Genomic DNA, 21,606 nt, shown 5'->3' on the forward strand with positions numbered 1-21,606 from the left:
TCGTCATCCTTCCTTGTCCAAGCAGTAATGGGCTGCAAATGTGTGAAGAGAGCTCCATGTTGCAGACTTGCATATGTCAGCAATCGGTACGGAACGATAGTGTGCTACTGAGGTTGCCATTGCTCTGGGTGCACCTTTGCTTGACCCTGGAGAGAAAGGCCTGCTTTTTCATAGCAAAAGTCTATGCAATCTGCTAGCCAGTTAGAGAGTATTTGTTTGCCCACTGCTTTACCCGGTTTGTTTTTATCAAAAGAAACAAAGAGCTGGGTGGAGCTCCTATAGACTTTAGTGCATTCTAGATAATATGCTAGCGAACGTTTACAGTCTAAGGTGTGTAAAACTTTCGCCTTAGTACGAGTGAAGTCTGGGAAAGAATGTGGGCAAGTTTATAGACTGATTCAAGTGGAAGTCAGTAACCATCTTGGGAAGGAATTTAGGGTGAGTACGGAGTACAACTCGGTCATGTAGGAACTTACAAGTGCTTGTAACTCACTAACTCTTCTAGTAGATATAATAGCTACTAGGAAGAGAACTTTCCATGTAAGAAATTTAACATTGCATGAATCTATGGGCTCAAAAGGAGACCACATGAGCCGTGCTAGTACCACATTAAGGTCCCATTCTGTAACTGGTGGCTGCAACAGGGGTTTAAGTTGGATTAAACCTCTCATAAACTTACTGGCAAGGGGTTGCACTGAAATCGGGGCATCCCCTACTCCCTTGGGTTAAGCTGAGATAGCACTCAGGTGTACCCTTACTGACAGTCTGTAGACCAGAGTCTGAAAGGTGCCAGAGATAGTCTAATAAAGATGATGTGGGGCAGGAATAGTGATCAATACTTTTCTGCGTGCACCACGTGGTGAATCTTTTCCACGTGCACCACGTGGTGAATCTTTTCCACTTACAACGATAAGATTTTCGTGTGGAAGGTTTTCGTGAAGCTACAAACACTTGAGAGATTAGTTGAAAGATTGAGTGGTTGCAGGATCAAGCTTTCAACATTCAGGCTGAGAGACAGGGTTTGAAGGTTGGGGTGGCGCAGCCTGCCCTGATCCTGAATTATGAGAGTGGGAGCTGTGCCCAGGCGAATTGGTTGCCTAATTGAGAGGTCGCGGAGTATGGGAAACCATACTTGTCGAGGCCAATACGGGGCAATGAGTATCACTGACCCTTTGGTCCTGTTGTAGCTTCACTAGAGTTTTGGTTATGATTGGTATCAGGGGATACGCGTATAGAACACCTGAGTTCCAGGGGCGAGCAAAGGCGTCCATGGCTAACTGGTTTCTCTGTTTGTGCAGGGAGCATATTCTGTCCACTTTGTGATTCAGTTCGGATGCAAAGAGGTCCATTGTTGGCTGACCCCAACGTTGGAATATCCTGGTCGCTACTAAGGGATCCAGGGACCACTTGTGAGGTTGGAACTGGTGACTGAGGCAGTCTGCAACTACGTAGTGTCTGCCTGCCAGATAAGTGGCCCGGAGAAACATGGAATCTGTCAGGGCCCAGTCCCAAATCTGTGTGGCTTCTTGGCAAAGGCGATAAGAACCCGTACCTCCTTGTTTGTTCAGGTACCACATGGCAACTGTGTTGTCTGTTTGTATTAACACAGTCTTGTGTGAAAGGCAGTCCTTGAACACAGAGCATAACATATAGCTCGAAGCTCCAAGAAGTTGATTTGGAAAGTTGCTTCAAGTTTTGTCCAAGTACCTTGAGTCTGAAGACTTTCTATATGTGCTCCCCAACCCAAGGCGGATGCATCTGTAGTTAAGGTTACTTGTGGAACTGGTTGCTGAAAAGGTTGGCCTATGAGCAAGTTGTTAGTGTTTGCCCACCAGTGGACAGATGAACGTAACTGGTGAGTTATTTGAACTGGATACGACAATGGTTGAATGGCTTGGAGCCACTGAGATTTCAGTGTCTATTGCGTTATTCTCATGGCTAATCTGGCCACAGGAGTGAAACTGTGGAAGCTATGTGACCGAGCAGAGTGAGGAACTGATGGGCTGTCGCTGTTCGGTTTGTGCGCAGAGAGTTGGCTAAAGTGGACAGAGTGTTTGCGCGGTCTTTTGGTAGGAAGGTTTTGGATACTGTGGTGTTCAATTCTGCTCCGATGAACTGAAGGCAGCAAGATGGTACAAGATGGGATTTTTTGGTAGTTTATTAGAAATCCCGATGAGTGAAGTAGTTTGATTGTGCACTTAAGTGAGTTAGAGCTCCTTGTCTTGATTAGCTTCTGATGAGCCAGTCATCGAGATAAGGAAATACATGAATGCTTTCTTTGCATACATGGGCCGCTACCACTGCTAGGCACTTTGTGAATATTCGGGGTGCTGAGGCAAGTCCGAATGGCAGTACCCGGTATTGAAAGTGTTGATGACCCATCACGAAGCGCAGAAATCTGCGATGAGGAGGGAATATTGTAATGTGAGCGTAAGCATCTTGAAGATCCAGAGAACAGAGCCAATCTCCAGCTTGAAGAAGGGGAAGCATGGTGCCTAAGGATACCATCCTGAACCTTTCTTTCTGTAGAAATTTGTTGAGATTTTGGAGGTCTAAGATGGGACATAGGCCTCCTGTTTTCTTTGGAATGAGAAAATATCGGGAGTAGAATCCTCTGCCCTGCTGAAGTCGGGGAACTGGTTCTACGGTCCTGGCTCTCAGGAGGGTGGATAATTCTGCTTGCAGAAGTGTTGAATGATCCTTGTGTACCCAAGGTGAGCTTGGTAGAAAGTTTTTGGGTATTGTAAGAAAATCCAGATGGTACCTGTGTTTGATGGAGAGTATCCATTGATCTATTGAGATGTTTGACCAACTGGGAAGGAAAAAGGAGATCCGACCTCCCACTGGTAGATTTGGGACCGATTGATGGAGTGGCTGCTGTCCTCTGGCAGGTTTTTCAAAAACATGTTGTAGGTCCTGTTTGAGGGGGAAGTTGCGGCCTAGGTGCCCTCAGCTATCTAGTTTGACCTCTCTGGGATGGTCTTGAAATCCTTCCACGAGGTGCTGGAGGATAGTATCATCATGGTCTGTAATAGGGTTTTCTAGTGTCTTTCCTGGTTGTTCTTCATGCAGAAGATGGTGTGTCTGTTGGAACAGCTGAGAGTTATCGTAGAGTCTCAGAATGTTCTTTTAATTGTACTAATGCGGCTTGTACTTTGTCTCCAAAGAGGTTCTCTCTCCTGTACAAGGCAGGTCTGCCAATTTGTCTTGAATTTCAGACCTGAGATCTGAAGCCTTCATCCAGGCCCATCTATGGGCACTAATTCCTGTTGCAGCCATCCTGGACGATGTTTCAAAACAGTCATAAGCTGCATGGACCTCATGCTTTCCTGCCTCTAGATCCTTATGAATGACATTAGTAAGGGAATGTTGGTATTGTTGTGGAAGAGACTCCGTCAATTCTTGTATTTGTTTCCACAAATTGCGTTGTCATATACAACTGATATGACGCAATTCTGGAAACCAGCATTGACCCCTGGAACATCTTACGACCAAGAGAATCTAGAAATTTTTTATCCTTCCCAGGAGGCATCGATAAGTGAGGACAAATTCTTTGATTTCTTTTGGGCAGATTCCACCAATACAGACTGGTGTGGAAGCTGAGGTTTCTGGAAGCCTGGTATGTACTGAACCAGGTAAGTGGCATCAGTCTGCTTGTTCACTGGTGGTATAGAACAAGGGTGCTCCCACAACCTATGCTGAAGATCCACAAGTACTTCATGCACAGGGATTGCCAGAACTTCCTTAGGAGGATCTACAAATTGCAAAACATCGAGAGTTTTTTTGTCTGGTGTCCTCTTCTGCTTGTAACTAGAATGGTATGGTATCTGCCATTTCTTCCACGAAGTTTGAAAAAGAAAGGTCCTCTGGTGGTGATTTTCTTCTCTCTTCTGGTGGGGATGGAGTCTGATAGTGTGTCCTCCGATGAAGAATCAGTGTTTTCTTCCGCCCAGGTTCTGAAGAAGGCTGCTGTGGAGGAGTGGAGTGAGGAATAAAAAGAGGCATCGAAGGTTTCATCGGTGGCATTGATGGTGGAAGGAAGGGAACTGATGGAGAACTCTGGATTCTCAGCTGTGAAATACCCAAGGGTCCCGGAATAGGTTCGGGCTTCGAGGAATCCCTTGAGGCATCGTCGTCTCTGGGTTTGGAAACAGAAGTTTTCGTACCCAATGGCGATAGTTGCTTTAGAAAGGCACAGATAAGTGCGTCGAGCCTGTCGAGGATCAGCACTAACAGGGAAAGGTCCAGCGTCGGCATCGGTGTCAATGGTCCCAGATCTCGTAGAGCTTTTACTGCCTAGCAGATGAAGCCATCCAGTTCCTCCCGTATAGCTGGTGAGGTCAGAGTAGCTATAGGGGGTGGCAGAGAAGGCGGAACCGGCTCTTCCACAGATCCCTGTTGGTGGTGCGGTACCCGGTACAGATATCGGTGGGGATCGCCTTGGAGTGAGAAGCATCGAGGGTATCGATAGCTCTTCCACTCGAGACCTTTTAGGTGATGGTTCAATGGGCACAGAGGTTTCCCTCCTGCTCTCTCCTGCTGTGCAGGCTGTCAATCAAACCTTTTTTTTTTTAGTGCTTTTTTTCCTTTTTCTGTATGGGAGACTGTTCCATCTCCCAGCTCTTGCCCGGCTCAGGGGGGCTTTGCCTCTTTTGCAGGAGGGGATTCACTGCATAGCCTGAGTCCATGGACACTTCCAGGTGTGGGGACAGAGTCTCTCTGGGTCTCGTTCCCCCCCCCCCCCCCCCGGCTGCCGAGAGGGTTTTGAATCCGTTGCTGCACTCAGTAAAAAAAAAAAAAAAAAAGTTTTAAACTTTAAGTTGCAGGTACTCACCTACCTCTAACTTATTTGCAGCAGTTAACCAGCATTTTTTCTTTTTTCTGGTCAGAGCAGGCCTTGAACGGGCAGCCAGACTAGCAGGAGGCAGCAGGTTTCCCTCCTGCTCTCTCCTGCTGTGCAGGCTGTCAATCAAACCTTTTTTTTTCTGCTTTTTTTTTTTCTTCAGCCGCTGCTCTGCTATGTCCCGGCAGGCAGCCTGCCTTTCTTGTGGGCTGCCCTCTTCGTGTTTTTCGCAGCAGGGTCTCTGCACTGCTTGCCTGCCGGGTGGGGAAGGTCCCTCCTTGGCAGGACAAGCAAATTTAGCCTGGGGCTCCACTCCTCCCGGCATGGCCAGGCCTTTCCCGCACTACCAATTTGGTTAGCTTCCCTAATTTCTCTTAGCGTTTCACTGTCCTTCTCACCATCTTCACCAGGTGGACGGTGGTATATGATCACTATAGTCTTCCCCAACACACAAGGGATTTCTACCCATAAAAGATATAATTGTGCATTTAGTCTCACGCAGGATGTTTATCCTGTTGGTCCCTATGCCATCCCAGACAAAGCGCTACACCACCTCCCGAGGGCTCCTCTCTGCTCCTCTCTGTCATTGCAATACAATTTGTACCCTGGTATAGCACTGTCCCATTTGTTATCCTCTTTTCACCATGTCTCTGAGATGCCAATTAACTGTTATTCACTGCTATACATTCTAGTTCTCCCATCTTACTTCTTAGACTTCTGGCATTAGCATACAAACATTTCAAAGTTTGATTTTTGTTTGTCTATAGTTAATCCATCCACAGCCCTGCAGTTTCCACATCTATGGCCTCCAGATTTGCTCTTTTCTGCTATACTGAAGATCACTGAAAGCCCAGACAGTCCAGTCTGAAGCATATTGTGACCCAGGAATCAGCAGTACCTGCTCTAACAAAGGGATAGGATCTAGCCTGTATTAGCTTGCAGACAGCTTCAGGGAACAAGGCAATCTCAACAGCAATCATTCAAGTAGTCAGGGGAGGAAGAATGCAGTCTGCCTACTTCATGTTGGGAACCTGTGAAATAAGTCAAGGTATAAGACTGACACAGCAGTCTGCAATTCTGTGTATTACACTGCTATTCCCACAAAGTAAAAACTTCTGGCAAAAATAAAACTGAGGTTTAAGAAAGGTATAGAGGACTTCACCTACACAAATAAGTGACTGAAGGAACACAATGTAGCACTAGCAGGATACAAATGTTTATGAAAGAATGATCTAATACGACTCAGACATCATGGGGGTATTCAAAGGCAGGTAAAATATTAACATGGAAAAATAAACTAATGTTGATAGCAATGCTTTGTTATGGTTAAGCGGTGTTTGGGTGGATTCTTGGGTACTGTGGCAGATGACCACGCCCATGGAGAGGGGCCCCGTGGGGAGCCACAGTACTGGGCTAGACTCAGGACGCACAAACACAGAATTAGATCTTTAATTGTACAGCTGGATGAATACCAGAGGTGGCAGTAGTGAGGTAGTCTGGATGTAGCAGTCTCAGGACCCTCAGCAGAAGGGACCCTTCTCACACCATTGGTATAGGGGAATTCCGGTGTAGGTTTCCCAGCAAGGCAATGCTGTGGATGAGAGACTGATAGATTACTCACTAGCAGGTAGCTATAGGTATGAGATTCCACCAGGCTGAAGTAGATGGTACTGGCACCTAGGCAGGGAGAGCAGGCCCTCGAGGAGCGAGTACCTGATCCCTGTAAGGCACCTGAAATAAAGCAAAGAGCCCCCGAGGAGTGGGTACCCAGGTTAGTTAGTACCCCGAAGGGCAGAGAGAGAGTTCCCAGCGGCAGCAAGGAAGCGGCAGACTAGCATTGCCCAGCCGAGACCAATCGTTGCTAACTCAACTAACTAGCAAGTAAGGGCAGGCTAAATACCTGGATGGCGTGATGTCACTTGAGGGGAATGCCCCAGAGGTTCACGTCAATGTTGGAATAAAGATGAGGATAGCATGTGCGCACCCCTAGTAGGCCCTTGGGAGGAGCATGGTGGGAGGCAGCACCATAGCCATTCCGGGGATGCCAGAGAGGGCGGCTAGCAGACGCAGCAGTAGCCATTTTCCCAAGCTAAGCGGGAGAATCCGTGAACAAGGTAAGGGAAACGGGGCGAAGCCGTCTAGGAACGGAAACACGCTTACGCAAGGTGGGGTTTTTTTTTTTGTTTAATTCCTCCTCCTTTACAGCCCCACCATTAACATGACATCCTTTGGCTGGGGTCCAGAACCTTCAGAACCTGGTCAAGGTAAACTAAACACAGCTACATAGGTGTCACTATTGAAATAATGGACATGCCTTCCTTCCCTCCTGGGGGCTGCAGACTTATTCTACAGGACTACAAGTCCTTGCCACTACAAGAGTCTAAGAATCAATGAGGGCATCGATTTGATAGCACAGAGACAAGTCCCGATGGCACTCTATGGCAGTCCTGGTTTCCGACAGAGGTCAGTGCCGCTACTCTGCCACATCGAGGCCCAAGGCGCTCGATTTCTCCAGTGCATCGAGATTCCACGTCCACAGTTGCCTACGGCACAGAAAGCCCTTATGGCATCAAAGGGGGGTCATGCATCTCGATGGCACAGAGGGCACCTTGGCACCTCGTATGCCAAGGACGACCATGGTGCTCATTGGCAGTCGTGGTCCAGATGTGGTCCTGACAGACATATCAGATTATTGGTGCACTGGTCATAGGTGTGCACGGGCAACTGATACTCGGCATGGCACCGAAGGTGCAGCTGCAAGCTGCTTGCCCAGGCTCTTGCTCACCCTCTCTCACAAGGAGACTGCACTGCCATTACAGGCAAATAGGGGGGGGGAGGCCACAGTGTCCAGGGCTCCTGTCCTGAAACTAGTTTCTTTGAATGTGGGGAGGATGAGCTCTCCCCTCACAGGAACAGTATGGTCCTCAATCTCTTCCCTGTCTAAACTTCAACTCATGCCCATCGTTCGGTGAAATGACATGGAACTCCTGCTCAGATAGAACTCAGGCGAGTCCCCGGGCTCAGCGGCCTACACGGATCACCCACAGACTACATTCAGTCCTGCCAGCACCTGACAAAGGTACAAAAAAAAAGAGCAAGGAGAGAACAGATATTAATACTGCACCTGCAGTTTAGTAAGGAATAGTAATAGACAGACTGCATAGCGACACACACAGCCCATATAGGGCTGTGTGTGAAACGCGAATACAAACACACACATGCACGCACAAACCCGCGGCAGCTTCAGCGCACATTACATCAACCTTAGAGCACAAAGCTGAATACAGTGACACACTGCTTCCACAACCACACAGCTCTGCGGAAAAAGACTGAGGGACTCTTAGGGGACAGGGCGATGACTACAGCTGCACATGCTCAGTAGGGCATGTCTGAAAGTTCTAGAATCTGAGATCAAAGGTCCCGACCGGGGCTCCATCCATGTCACCCCTGTATAAGGACTACCCATCCTGCTTGCTCTTGGAGAATCACCATTACTAGGCCTTTGGGCTTGAACCAGTTTCAGCTAAAATTAGTATAGGAATCAGTTTATGAAATGGTGGTTTATTCAACTTCTTATATATACTCTGCTCAAGTACCATCAATAGCTGCTCAGTTCAAGGAGGAATGAAGTCACCGGTTAATAAGACGTTAACAGAAGTAGACGAACTCCATGAGACAACAGCACAATTAAAAAAAATTAGAGATGCAAAATACCTGTTTTCAAGTTCCCGTGAATGGAAACTGTACAGTATTTAAAGAGAAAATGCTGAAAGCAATACATTAAACATACATTGAGCCAAAACCACCCACATTAGAATGAGGTTAACAGGCCAATCACATGGAATGAGATGGGCAGTGAAAGTTGTGTAACAGTTTGAAATGAGTCCAGGAACTTAAAGCTGACATACCTGACTTTGCATTTTATGTGGCAAATTAGTGTATTCACAAAATACAAAAATATATCAGCTTAATCCTGTATAAGGTAGATTCCAGAATATGCAACATCTCAGACTTCATAAACAAAACCGATCAAGATGTAATTTTCAAACTTTCAGGTTGCTGTGAGCTTGTCTGAGCAGACTGACTCAGGCTTTAGCATAACAATGATGTGAACAGAAAACCAGAGTATGTCATCATACCCAATCAGTCCTCTTTTCCCTTCAACATAATCACAAAACAGAAAACATTTTGTGACATGATCTGTTATAAGTCATTTTGAAATATAACATAGAAATGAAACATAGAAATGACGGCAGAAGAAGACCAAATGGCCCATCTAGTCTGCCCAGCAAGCTTCACACATATTTTCTCTCATACTTATCTGTTTCTCTTAGCTCTTGGTTCTATTTCCCTTCCACCCCCACCTTTAATGTAGAGAGCAGTGATGGAGCTGCATCCAAGTGAAATATCTAGCTTGATTCGTTAGGGGTAGTAGCCGCCGCAATAAGCAAGCTGCACCCATGCTTATTTGTTTTACCCAGACTATGTTATTAGCCCTTATTGGTTGTTTTTCTTCTCCCCTGCCGTTGAAGCAGGGAGCTATGCTGGATATGTGTGACGTATAAGTCTTCTCCCATGCCGTTGAAGCAGAGAGCCATGCTGGATGTGCATCGAAAGTGAAGTATCAGGCACATTTGGTTTGGGGTAGTAACCGCCGTAACAAGCCAGCTACTCCCCGCTTTGTGAGTGCGAACCCTCTTTTCTTCTCCCCTGCCGTTGAAGCAGAGAGCTCTGCTGGATGTGTGAAGTATCAGTTTTTCTTCTCCCCTGCCGTTGAATCAGAGAACTTTGCTGGTCATACACACTGCCTTGGATGCAGGGGCAAGACACACTATATTCTAGGAGAATTTGCTATCTTACTTTATGTGAGGGCAGAGTGGGGCAAGGCTCCCTTAAATGGCTATTTCAACAGGATCCTTCGTATTTCCTCCTACATTCTGCAGAACCATTTGTCCCCCAGTGCTCTGTATCAAATAGGACAATCTCCAATATAAATTGCACTAACAGAACAGTGTGGCTAATTCTTCTATGCAGTCTCTGTACATTAACTCATACCTCTATCAGACCAAGTAACATCTCAAATATTCATCCAGTATCCATCCAGGGAACAGTAACACACAGGGTTCCCTACATCTGCCAAAAACAAGTTTATATGTTTTTTTCTTGTGGGCAGCAAGAAGTCATGTGTGGGCAACTTCTCCCACTAGCCAGCAACTCAAGTGAACGGACCATCAATTATATGCGAAACTAGACAAAACTGATCACCAATATTCAGCTACCCCGTCATTGAATGGTTACTAGACCAGTTCCAAAAATTAATATATTCAACAATATCTGAATTGATCCTCAGATTTCTTTTTAAAACAAATCTGCTTCTGGCAACATATCTATGAAATTTAATATTGTAGTTAAAAAACGTTAACTGAGTATTAGGATCTTATTTTGAAAAGTTTAATCCATTCTGAAGCCTTAAAACTAGGAATCAATCTTGAAAGAAAGGATCCCTTTCTGCGTGGTAGTCTATAGTTGAATTTACATATTTTAATTACATTTTTGTTCTATTTCTTTCAAACTTGCCATCTATCAAGTTTAGGGAAGAAGATACCTTGCTGAAGTATGACTTTTTATTAATTTATTTTTTTTAAACTGCCTTATAGAAAGCATTCCCTGGTGTTAACACTATATAAAACCCTAAGCAAACATGAAATTATGAAACTACTATCCTGTTCTGACATGGTGAACAGAACATCTTGAACCATATCTTAAAACGCTCTGTGCAGCCACTGGATGTGCAAAAATGATTTTAGCAAGTGAATCAAGTATGTACAAGTTAAGTAACCAAAAGGCAATTAAACTCTGTTCTATTTCAGTGGTATTAATAGCAGTGCCATCTCTCTCACTTTGAAAAAGAACCTTGAAATATGGCTGCCCACAAATTAGAAAACCTCTAGAGCAAAGGCTTGAGTGCAGAAGTCTCAATGATCTGCATTTTACTGCAATGTCTTAATCAGTAATCCAAGCAAAACACTTTTTACAGCAATTTGGAATTTTACTGTATGCTACCTTTAATATATTGTGCATCACATGAATTTCTTATTTAAAGAGGCAGATAAAGCGAAATATACATTTTAGTAGTTTGAACTCACCATATCTAACTCTGCCTCCTTTTTAAAAACCGAATAGGCTTCTTCATAGCCATTGGATCTCAGATAGTCTGCTATTGCTCGATTTCTAAAACATAGAAAAGATATAAATACAGGTATAAAATATTTGTTTTGTTTCTTTGCAAAAGCCTATATGCAAAACCTCTTCTAGAGTACATGAAAGTTTGGCTTCAACTGCATCTTTCAGAACCTTTGCATTCACAATGGTGTACCATCCACTTGTGGAATAGAACAATGTAGGTACTAATAATCAAGTTACTTAAGTTCTAAGTCAAGGATGACAGCATAATAAAGTCTAATAGGTCACCTTTCTGGCTACAATGAACATTCAAAACACAGGATGTGCAACACCAGCCTTACTTTGTGCCCAATTATTCTGGAAACCCTGAAAAACTAGACTCCCTTGTGGCTGACAAATTACAAGAACTTACATCCTTCATATGAGATAGGCAACATGACTCGCCAGGTAACATGGCACCTTCCTTCTGCCCTGCAGCATTTACTCTTCTGGACTGGCTACATGGCCACTCCCACATTGAGGAAGGCAATGATGCTACTGGTCAGCCCAAGGAGTATTTGTGGGGACAAAATACTGAAGGGAAATGAGTGATGAACAGCTTGCCCTGCTTATCACCTCTTCCGCCCCCGGTCTGGCACCCTGGGCAAGTGTCTGTTTTGCCCACTCATAGCAACAGTCCTAAAAGACAATCCTGACTTGGTTATTTGATGGGATAAAAAGGTCAAGATAAGCAGTTTTGCCGGCATCAAGCAGATGTGATAGTAGCACCTATTAAATGATAAAAGACTTATGAACATCCTTATTTCAGCTGCTTCACAATTCAGTAGACATTGAGAAAAACAAAACAAAACACTAAATGCTGAAAATGTGTATCTTCTGGACAAGCAGCCTTTTGGCTAGAATCCAATGTAGGATCTGATCTAGGAGCAGAGGATGGTCCCTTATTAGCATTTTGGCTCAGAATGAGAACCTATACAATATGGGGGATGAACACCTTGCCACCCAACACACAGGCCGATATAGTACAGTGCGTTCCTGCGGAGCGCACTGTTATCGTGTGTTTGACGCACTAGCTTTACCCCTTATTCAATAAGGGGTAATAGTACGTCGAAAACGCACGTCCAACCCCCCCTCCCCCCCGAAACTAATAGCGCCTGCAACATGCAAGTGCATGTTGATGGCCCTATTAGTGAATCCCGCGTGATTCACTACGTAAAATGTGCAGCCAAGCCGCACATTTTACTTCCAGAAATTAGCGCCTACCCAAAGGTAGGCGTTAATTTCTGCTGGCACCAGGAAAGTGCACAGAAAAGCAGTAAAAACTGCTTTTCTGTGCACCCTCCGACTTAATATCATGGCGATATTAAGTCAGAGGTCCCAAAAGTTGATTTAAAAAAAAAAAAAAATTTAATATTGGCCGGCTTGAAAACCAGATGCTCAATTTTGCCGGTGTCCGGTTTCCGAACACGTGGCTGTCAGCGGGTTTGAGAACAGACGCCGGCAAAATTGAGCATCGGCTGTCAAACTCGCTGACAGCCGCCGCTCCTGTCAAAAAAAGAGGCACTAGGGACGCGCTAGTGTCCCTAGCGCCTCTTTTTACCGCGGGCCCTAATTTGAATAATTTTTTTTTCTGAATCGCGCGTACATAGGAGAGTGGCCTGTGTGTGTGCCGGGAGCTGGCGCTCTCTCTCCTGCGATTTTTACTGTATCGGCCTGACAATTGGAAGCATTACTACATTACAATCATTGCAAAAGCAGGAGAATTACTGATCAAAGTAAAAATGAGAAATCTCCCTTGTACAGCTCAAACGGTTTAGTGTTTTCCTCTGTAAAGCCACATTGTACACAGATTTAAAGTGATTATATGGTCACAAGTAATACAAAATTCTTTCCTCTACTATTTGTTCTGTGGACAGCATAGTAAAGTCAGCAACACAAGTGGGTGATATCTGACAGCACATTCCCTTAATAGCTCTGTAAACATCTAGGGCTTTTCACAGGCACACATGGCAGAAAGGTGAGAACATGTGGCCGATTATCCTGTTGTCAATGTTATAGGTAAACAAGAATATGCATAAGATAGATCTGCATACAATAGATTTGCATGAATTGATTGTGTCATGCATATTTATTATGAAAATCTGTCTGGGTAGGTTTGTCTCCGTGAGAACCCCTGCCTTATAGAAACAAATACAGGATGGCAGAAAAAGACCATATGGCATATCTAGACTGCCCAACTACACAATTGCTCAGCTCTACAAACCCTACCACACCCTCAGAGATCCCATGAACTTATCCCAATTTTTCTTGAATTCAGATATCTGCTCCATACACCTAAGCTTTCTGTAAAGGAATAGCATAGTTGCTTACCTGTAACAAGTGTTTTCCTAGGACATAGGATGTTAATCCTCACATGTGGGTGACATCAGATGGAGCCCGGCATGGAAACGTTTGTTAAAGTTTCTAGAAATTTTGACTGGCAGACTGAGCATGCCCAGCCTGCTGCTGTCCGTGCGTCCACGCGAGGTCCCCCTTCAATCTCGTAACATAGCAAAATACGAGCAAGAAAAAACAAACCAAAGGTGAAACCAACATTGTGAGAACTAACATTCTACTATCCTAGGAGAACACCTGTTACAGGTAAGCAACTGCGCTTTCTCCTAGGTCAAGCAGGATGGTAGTCCTCACATGTGGGTGATTACGGAGCTCCAGACTGCCCCCTGTGATCAGAAGCACCCACAGTAGCCGAACAAGGTGCCAACGGGCACAACACAACTGCAGCGCTGTGGAAAAACAGGGACAATCTGGCCCCACAGAGAGCACAATGAAAACAGTTGGGTTCAAGACTGGAACAGATTGCAGAGGACAGACTGGCCAAGAGTGCTGTCCTGGCAACTATTCCTGTCGAGAGGGTAGTGAGCTGCAAATGTGTGGAGAGAACCCCAGGTCACGGCCCTGCAGATTTCGGTGACAGGGACCATACACAGATGGGCCACTGACGCCGTCATAGCCCACACAGAGTGAGCCTTCACCCTGCCAGCCAGCTGGAGGCCTGCCTGCTTGTAGCAGAAGGCAATGCAATCCGCTAGCCAGTTGGATAGGGTCTGCTTCTCCACTGCTGCTCCCAGCCTATTGGTGTCAAAAGACACAAAGAGCAGGGTGGCTTGTCTACGGCTCGCTATATGGTCCAAGTAGAAAGCGAGTGCCTGCTTGCAGTCCAGGGTATGATGGGCACGTTCCCCAGGGTGGGAATGAGGCCGTGGGAAGAACAATTGACTGGTTAATGTGGAAAGCAGTCACCACCTTCGGCAGAAATTTTGGATGCATATGCAGCACACGATCATAGGGAGCATACATAACCAGGGCCTGGATCTTACTGACCCTGTGAGCGGAAGTGATCACCAGGAACATAAAACTTTCCAGGTGAGGAACTTCAGGTCACAGGATTCGAGAGGCCGGAACGGATGCCACATGAGCCTCACCAAGACAACGTTGAGATCCCACGAGGTTGCCGGCAGGCGAAGTGGGGGCTTCAGTTGAACCAGGCCCCGCATGAAATGCCTGAACAGTGGTTGGACTGAAATGGGCATCCCAGCGACTCCCTGGTGGTAGGCGCTGAGGTGTACTCTGACCAAGCTGGTCTGGAGGCCAGACTCTGACAGATGCCACAGATAATCCAGCAGGAGGGGGAGCGGGCAGGAGAAAGGGTCCAGTCTGTGGCCCCCGCACCAGGTGGCGAAATGCTTATTTATTTATTTTATTTAAAGAGTCTTCTATACCGATGTTAGTCGAAACATCACCTCTGTTTACATGGAACAAAAGCAACGGAAATTACAAGTAACAGGGGAAGGGTAGGGGGTACAAAAAACCAATAGGAGAGCAGAGAAGCATAGGAACAATTAACAAGTGAACTATAATGTCATAAGAACAAGTTCATAATCAAATTCAGGTCGTGATCCATCACAATTCAATATTCATCAAGGGTGTTGGGGAAAGGCTTGTTTGAATAGCCAGGTTTTGAGCTGGGCTCTGAATTTGGTGATGCAAGGTTCAAGTCTGAGGTGGGTTGGGAGTGAGTTCCAGTGCATAGGTCCAGCAATGGAGAGCGCCCGATCCCTTGTAGCTGTGAAGTGTGCTTTCTTTAGGGATGGCACATGGAGAGACCCTTTGTTAGTGGTCCTTGTCTGTCAATTTGAGCAGGCAAATTGAAGGGGATCTACCAGCCAGTTGGAGTGATGGGAATATAAGGCTTTATGGATAATGGTCAGGGATTTATGTTTTGTTGGCTTTGATATACCATAATTATATTTGTACGGTTTATCTGCTATACCACTATTTCACAATAAAAATATATATATATAAAAAAAAAAAAAAAAAAAAAAAAAAAGAGGATGCGGGAGGGAATAGGGAGCCAGTGTAGGTCCTTCAGTATAGGGGAAATATGGTCGTATTTTATGAGCGTTGGAGAGGGTTCTGGCTAGTGTTCTGTAGCATTTGGAGGGGCTTTAAGGAGGAGTAGGGTAGGCCAAGAAAGAGGGAGTTACAGTAATCCATCTTGGATGCCAGTGTAGCCTGGACAACAGTGCGGAAGTCACTAGCGTGAAGGAGAGATTTCAGGTTTAAGACTAAGTTTGAAGAAACCCTCTTTGAGTATGGCACTGATATGTTTTTTGAAGTTCAGTTGTTGGTCGATTAGGACCCCCAGGTTCCTTGCGCAGGGCTGTGCATGAGGAATCTTGATAGCAGAGTCAATTGTGAGTGCGGGATTGGTAGAGGGTGATGGGATATGAGGAGGAGTTCAGTTTTGGCAGTGTTTAGAGCAAGGTGGAGGTTGGTAAGTAAGGAGTTGATGGCAGCGAGATGGTTTCCCCAGGATTCAAGGGTGTCAGAGAGGGAGCCTTGAATGGGTATGATGATTTGCACATCATCAGCGTAGAGAAAGAATTTGAGGCCAAGTTCTGATAAGAGTTTGCACAAGGGGGTGAGGTAAATATTAAAGAGGGTAGAAGAGAGGGAGGAGCCTTGGGGGACTCCTTGGGCGAGGGCGTAGTGGGAGGACTCAGCATTGCCTATTTTCACTGTGAATTTCCTATTGTCGAGGTAAGATGAGAACCACTTAAGGGCTGTGCCGGAAAGGCCAATGTCGGTTAGGCGGGCAAGGAGGTGGTTGTGATTTATGGTGTCAAAAGCTGCTGAAATGTCCAGTAGAGCAAGAAAGTAGCTGTGACCTTGATCCATTCCCCTGAGTAAGTAGTCTGTCAAGGAAAGTAAGAGGGTCTCAGTGTTGAGGTGTTTACGGAAGCCAAATTGAGAAGGGTGGAAAAGGTTGTGAGTTTCAAGGAATTCTGTAAGTTGCGAGTTGACGACCTTCTCCATGATTTTTGAGATGAAAGGGAGATTGGAGATAGGGCGAAAGTTGGCAGGGTCCTTGGGGTCAAGTGCGGGTTTTTTTGAGCAGAGGTTTGACCACAGCATGCTTGAGTGGGTCAGGGACAATGCCTGAAGAGAGGGAGCAATTGATAACATCTGCAATGGGTTTGGAAAATATCATCAGGTATGGTGAGGAGGGCTTTGGTGGGGATAGTGTCTGATGGATGAGTCACAGGTTTCATCTTTTTGAGGATAGATGTGATTTCAGTGGATGAAACGAGTTCAAGATCGTTAAAGGAGGACAAGGGTGGGACAGTGCCTGTGTCAGCTGGGAGCGAGGAGGGAGTAGAGGGAAATCAGAGAAGGAAGGTTGCGATTTTGTCATGAAAGTAGCGTCCTAGTTCTTCACATTTGCTGCTAGCTTCGCTGTCAGGAATGGGGGGGGGGGGGGGGGGGGAGATGTGTGTTTGGTAAGGGAAGAAACATAGGTGAAGAGGGCTTTGGGGTTATATTTGTAATTGTGGATTCTTAGGGCGTAGTAGTCTCGTTTGGCTTTAAGGGTGGCTAGCCTGTGGAGATGTAGTGAGGATTTGAATATGGATGCTTTTTGCGGGGATGGGTCTTTATGCCATGTGCGTTCTGCCTGAGCTCATATTTCATTAGTTTGAGGTCTGGGGAGTACCATGGGTTTTGTTTTTTTGCAGATAGTTTAGTTTTATGCTTCCACTTTAAGCTATAAGATTCGAGTGGAAGGTTTCCGGGATCCAATCAAGACCCTGGAGACCCCGTCCGAGAGCTGCAGAGGCTGGAGAATCATGCGCTCAACATCCATGTCATGAGGGCCAGGGCACGGGGGTTCAGGTGGTGCAGGGTGCCCTGTTCTGCAATAGGAGGTGGGGCCGTCCCCAGTGGAACTGGTGCACTCACAGACAGGTCCTGAAGCAGAGGAAACCACACCTGCCTTGGGCAGGAGGGTGCCACCAGGATCATATTCCCCCCGTCCTCTTGCAGCTTCATTAGAGTCCTCGAGAGAAGCGGAATAGGGGTTTGCATATGAGACCTTGTCCCCAGTGAAGGGAGAACTTGTCACATGCCGGGTGGTCCTTCTCTGGAATCAGGGAGCAGAACATGCTCACCTTGTGACTGTGGGGAGAGGCGAACAGGTCCATGTCCAGCATGCCCCAGCGATGGAATAGGCTGGCTGCTACAGCCAGGTTCAGGGACCACTCGTGTGGCTGGAAGGACCGGCTGAGGCAGTCCACCAACGTGTTTAGGTGGACCGGCAGGTTTGTGGCCTGCAGATTCATCCCTTTGGAGGGTCCAACCCAGAACTGTAATGCCTCCTGGTAGAGGGGGAAGGAGCCTGTGCTTCCCTGCTTGATGTACCAGGTCGCCACCTGGTTGCCCATTCTGATGAGGACGACCTGTCCTGGAAGGCCTACAGGGCGTATCGGATCGCCCGCAACTCCAGAAAATTTACCTGGCAATGGGACTCTGCCGCAGTCCAAAGGTCTTGAGTATGCAGGCTGCCGTGTGGGCCTCCCCACTCCTGAGGCGAGGCATCGATGGTGAGGGTCACCTGGGGTGGAGTGGGCATCCTATTTCCAGATTGGACAGGATTTCCCACCAGGCTAGGGAGAGACGGAGAGAGTCTGACCGTCCCTGGCGCTTCCAGATCCTGTGATGCCTACCGCATTAACACTGCAAGGCCCACTGCAGGTCCCTCATATGGAGGCAGGCCAAGGGGGGTCACATGGATCAAGGCCGCCATATGGCCTAGCAGGCGGAGCAGCAGACGGGCTGGTACCGTCGCTTTGTCGCGAATTAGGGTAGCCAGCGAAGAGAGGACTACTGCTCGATCCCTGGGCAGAAAAGCTTTCGCTTGTGCTGTATCCAACCTGGCACCGATAAAGTCCAGCTGTGGAGAAGGAATGAGGTGTGACTTGGGGAAGTTGATAACGAATCCCAGAGTCTGTAAGGTGTTGACCAACAAGGCTAGAGCATTCACAACTCTGGAGTGCGAATCACTCCGGATCAGCCAGTCGTCCAGGTATGGAAAGAGGTGGACTGAGCGACGCTTGAGGTAGGCAGCCACCACAGCCAAGCATTTCATGAAGACATGTATGGCTGATGCCAGCCCGAAGGGCAGCACTTTGTATTGAAAATGTGCCGTCCCCACCAGAAAGCGGAGGTATATGGGTGTAAGCCTGCTTCAAGTCAAGGGAGCAGAGCCAGTCTCCTCTCCAGAGGAGCAGAATCAGCATGCCCAGAGAGACCATCTTGAATTTTTCTCTTACGAGAAAACGGTTTAACACCCTGAAGTCGAGAATGGGACGCAAGCCACCATTCTTCTTCGGAATGAGGAAGTACCTCGAGTAGAAGCTGTGCCCCCCACTGTTCGTGGGGAACTGGTTCTACTGTGCCCACCGCTAGAAGGGCAGAAAGTTCTGATTGGAGGACGACCTGATGGGCAGACGAATCCCATGATGGACATGGGGGAGCGGTCTCTGGGAGCCTGAAGTTCAGGTAGTAGCCTTGGCGGATAATGGAGAGGACCCAATGATCCAAAGTGATCGCTTCCCAATGGTGGGCGAAGCAAAGGAGCCTACCACAGTCTGGGGATCGGCCGGCATGGGAACTGGTGTTTGGCTCGTGCCCCCTCGCTGCCAGTCAAAAGCTGGCGGATGGGGCCTGCTGGGGGCCTAGCTGGGCCCTCGGTACCCACTGCTGCTGGCCGCAGCCTCTGGGTCTGGGCAGAAGTGGCAGAGTATGGACAGCTGGAGGGACGTATTTCCTTGGCCGGTAGAAGGGCTTGCGAAAGCCCGGCCTGGAAGAATTCCTGGAGGTGGAAGGACATTCAGAGGGGCTGGCGGAGAGTTACTGATCCTTCAGTTGCGCCATGACCTCTTTCACCTTGTCCCCAAACAGGTTCTCTCCTATGCAGGGGAGGTCCACAAACCTGTCCTGAGCCTCCGGTCGGAAATCAGAGGCTCTGAGCCAAGCCAGCCATCTGGCACCAATGCCCCCAGCAGCTAGGCAGGCTGCAGTTTCTAAGACATCATAGGTAGACCTGACCTTGTGTCTACCTGTCTCAAGGCCCAGCATGGCAATGACCATAAGGGACTCCTGTTGCTGGAGGAAGGCCCTCCGCAAGCATCTTTCTAGCTTTTGCTATCATCCATCTGTTTGGCCAGCTTAAGATCAGATGGAATCACCCCAGATCCCACTCCTGTTTCACACATAAAAGAATTTCATCTCCTAAACTTTATCTGTTTAAATGTTAACAAACGTGCTGTACTAGTTTTAAAGACAAAAGGACAGTTTTAGAGCTGTCAAAATGTTCAGATTGATGTGAATGGTAGCCATATTTAGTTTTATACAGTTCAATTAAAAGTAGCCCCTTTTTGATTTTCTAGCTTTATCTTGAGATTTACTAGATATGGCATCAATGATTGATATAGCAATGATGTGAAACATGCCCAGTGCTGGGGACATGAACATCTAACAGCAAAGCTCTGTAAGGAAAATACCCACATTCCTAATTTTTTTTTTTTTATATATAAAGAACCTGCACATATGACCCAATAAAATACTTGAAATAATGCATTCTAAGTATACACTTTTTTACACAAAGAAACAAAAAACAAATGGAGTGATTTAAAAGCAGCTGCCCATGTTCATGCAACTGGAAATTTTAAAATGGTGGGAAAAAACTTTTCTGGAAACAAGTTTTGGGGAAAAAAATGTTTATTTTTGTATAATTAAATTTAATTCAATATTTTCAAAGCCCAAAACGAATTATGTACAGCTGAGTTAGCACATAACCATGGTGAAACAGGGTTTTACATGCAATGTGATTTCTTGTTCTGCACTGGAACTCCCCTCCCAGAGTGCACTCATTTTCTTTTAGCTGGCCTGCAGCTGGTGTTTGACCTTGATAACACGGTAGTTCAAACTGAGGCACCTGCTCAACTGAGGCCTGGACAGTATATCTTCCAGTATACTCAGAGTTGCAAGACCAGCATCCTGCAGTCCCACTAGTCAGAAAGCTATTGCTAGGTCTGAAGTTGCTAGAGCTCAGTCTTCACTAAGCATACAGATCTGTGAGCCGATGCCCTGTTTTACACTATGGAGACAGCTTTTTCTTGAGCTCCCCAAGCACAAGGTAAGTACAATGAAAAAGTTATTTTACCTTTTAATATTAGCAGATTGAATCTTTTTTCCCTATTCACTATTCTTGCTTTTTGTTAAACTCTTTAGCTTGCTAGATCTCTTTGCCCTAAACTGACTTATGATCTCAGTATTTTCTATATTTGGTCTGTGGTGAGAATCCAGGTGTCAGGTGGGAGGCTGCCAGAAGAGGTGCATATGCACCAGTGCAAGTAGGCACCTCCAATTATCCACAGGGTTACTCAGCAGTACTCTTGACAATAAAATGCCTTTTTTTAAATATTAAAAAGAAAAACACTTAAAGTGTATTACAAATATATCCAGTGCTAGAGATTGAACATAGTCTCACCTTCAGTCTACTTAAATATACAGAAACCACCAAAATACTTTGAGGATTAGAATTGTAAGACTGAAAAAATATTAGTTACATCTGTCCTGAAAAGCATTTCATACTTCAGACTAATAGAAAGCATTTCAAAAGAAGATTTTTCAGGTTTTTCCAGTTCTAGTCTTAGGAAATGAACAGAATACTATGATAATATTTTCCAGGCCTTCACATCTCTATTCAGGTGAGATCCTAAATATTTTTCACACCACTATCTCTAGTATACACGATGAATACTCAGAACTTTTACTTTATGGATTCACAATTTTGTTTCCAGTTCCAAACAACTGATAGGGTTTCCTTTTCTGAATCTGAAAAGTGTTTTGCCATTTAAAGCAGAATATGATACACAGGTTAGTACTTGCTTGCTAGGTCATTACTTGACATTAAAAATGTAGAGGGAGTACCATATTAGCCTGCCAAAAAATTACTTAAAAAGGAACCAGCAAAAGTAGTTTGGCAGATATGATGCTTTTATAGGCAAACCAAATTTTTAAAATGAAAAAAGAAAATCACAAGTAGCAAGCCACAACATTTAGTTCACAAAACCTAAAGGGATAGTCAAACCTTACACAATTCCAATACTGAAATCTAAGAGTAGAAGATTTTCAAAGTGCAAACAATGTAATTGTTATGAGAGCAGATAATATAATAG

At 45.9% G+C, this 21,606-nt stretch overlaps 1 protein-coding gene across 7 annotated transcripts in view; it reads right to left on the minus strand.

The window, feature by feature from the left end:
• The window catches only part of PAFAH1B1 (platelet activating factor acetylhydrolase 1b regulatory subunit 1), a 253,167-nt gene that overhangs the window by 81,751 nt on the left and 149,810 nt on the right, over nt 1–21,606 (minus strand). For all 7 annotated transcript variants that reach the window (XM_029612510.1, XM_029612506.1, XM_029612508.1 and 4 more), the window contains one exon: nt 10,990–11,074. In XM_029612510.1, coding sequence (XP_029468370.1) covers nt 10,990–11,074 — 85 coding nt within the window. The remainder of the gene's footprint in view (nt 1–10,989; nt 11,075–21,606) is intronic.

The sequence above is a fragment of the Rhinatrema bivittatum genome, chromosome 8 (genome assembly GCF_901001135.1).
Source record: "Rhinatrema bivittatum chromosome 8, aRhiBiv1.1, whole genome shotgun sequence".
In the NCBI taxonomy this organism is placed as follows: Eukaryota; Metazoa; Chordata; class Amphibia; order Gymnophiona; family Rhinatrematidae; genus Rhinatrema; species Rhinatrema bivittatum.